Below are 1,801 nucleotides of genomic sequence, written 5' to 3' on the forward strand. Positions count from 1 at the left end.
ATGTTTTTGGAGTTGAGGTTTTATAAGTGTGTCAAACTGAGTGTGATTATGCTTAAAGATGTTTGTAGCATCTTTCATTACACAGGTTGACTGTGCTTACTGTTGCAATGTAAGTTGAAAAAACAGATTTTTATTTTATTTTTTATTTTTTTATGTAAAAAAAAAAGTAGACCCTCATTCAGATTTTACATGGTACATTAAAAAAAACATGTTCTCACCATGTTTTGTTTTTGACATCCAATGTTTCATTTTCAATTCATCCCTTATTATCTATTTATTTATGTGTTTTCAAACATCTAGACAAACATGAGGTGAGAATTCCCAAGGTTAGAAACGTTTTAGCCAGCCAGGATATTGATAAATGGTGTTTGTGCTGAGGGAGAGCAGGTAGTCTTCAGTTACAGCAGAAGAGGAAGGATACTCTTTGAGTATTACCGTGTATGTTGCAACTCAGGGCAAAATAACAAGCAACTATTTTGACTTGCATAATGGATTATGTTTTTACTCTGTCTGGATTTAATGACACCATAGATCACAGAGCTACTGTCTTTTCTTTCACATTATTGTGTTACTTTGTGATTGTATTTGTTAATGTTTCCCTCATCATAACTATTACCTTTGATGAAAAATTGCATGAGCCTATGTATATTTTACTATGTGTTTGTTGTATCAATGGACTTTATGGAACAGCAGGTTTTTACCCCAAATTCCTGACTGACCTGCTGTCCTCCTCTCAGGTTATCTCCTACAGCGGATGTCTCTTTCAGGCTTTTGTGCTCTACTCGTTTGTCTGCAGTGACACATCTATTCTCGCTGTCATGGCTTATGATCGATACTTGGCCATTTGTCTGCCTCTGCATTACCACTCCATCATGACTCGTAAGAGGCTCTTTAATCTGGTGTGCTTGTCTTGGCTAACACCTTTCTGTATTTTCTCCATTAACATCATGCTGACAAACAGACTCAGATTCTGTTCTACAAACATTCAGAGACTCTATTGTGTCAACTGGGTGATTGTTAAACTGGCTTGCCCTGGTATAGACACTTTCATAAACAATATTTTTGCATTTACCACACTGTCAATTTATATTTTGCATTGGCTTTTTATTGTATGGACTTACATATATATTGTTAAAACATGTGTGCAATCAAAAGAGGAAAGGACAAAGTTTATGCAGACATGTGTGCCCCATTTAATCTCCCTGCTCACTCTATTTGTTGTTGTGGTGTCTGATTTCCTACAGATGCGATTCCTCCCTGAAAATGTACCTCAATCCTTTAAAAATGTAGGTGCTATAGCTGTGGTCTTTTTTCCTCCACTGATGGATCCTTTACTTTATGGATTCAAACTCACAAAGATTCGCAAGAGAATTTTTGTTCTCTTTCGTATGAGAGAAAACTGACCTGTATAATTTGTAAACCTTATTAACAATGCCTACAATTAATGTTGTGATCGTCTATTGTTACACATGCACTATAATGTCAAGATCAGTGTTGAATAATGCATAAAAAAAATACAGACCAGCTTTTACAAACCCTATTACTATCATGTAAAAGTTTTGTTAGGTTAAAAATGGTTCATAAACAAAAGCAGATGAAAAATATTTAACCTGCATGAAGATTTGTGACAAAAACATACTTGCATTTGCATTAAATTTTTATATTCACATTTAAAACAATTAACATTTATGTGGTATTTTAAAAGCTTGTTTCTTATTCTTATTTTTTTATAAATACTGTACATGTTCATTAAATCAATAAATATACTATATATATATATATATATATATATATATATATA

The 1,801-nt window shown here is 33.1% G+C and overlaps 1 protein-coding gene across 1 annotated transcript; it reads left to right on the forward strand.

The window, feature by feature from the left end:
- The first annotated feature begins 488 nt into the window (after nucleotides 1–488).
- On the forward strand, nucleotides 489–1,403 carry LOC121650597 (olfactory receptor 1D2-like). The gene has a single exon (XM_042002162.1). The coding sequence runs from the start codon at nucleotides 489–491 to the stop codon at nucleotides 1,401–1,403; it is 915 nt and encodes a 304-aa protein (XP_041858096.1).
- The last annotated feature ends 398 nt before the right edge of the window (nucleotides 1,404–1,801 follow it).

The sequence above is a fragment of the Melanotaenia boesemani genome, chromosome 12 (genome assembly GCF_017639745.1).
Source record: "Melanotaenia boesemani isolate fMelBoe1 chromosome 12, fMelBoe1.pri, whole genome shotgun sequence".
In the NCBI taxonomy this organism is placed as follows: Eukaryota; Metazoa; Chordata; class Actinopteri; order Atheriniformes; family Melanotaeniidae; genus Melanotaenia; species Melanotaenia boesemani.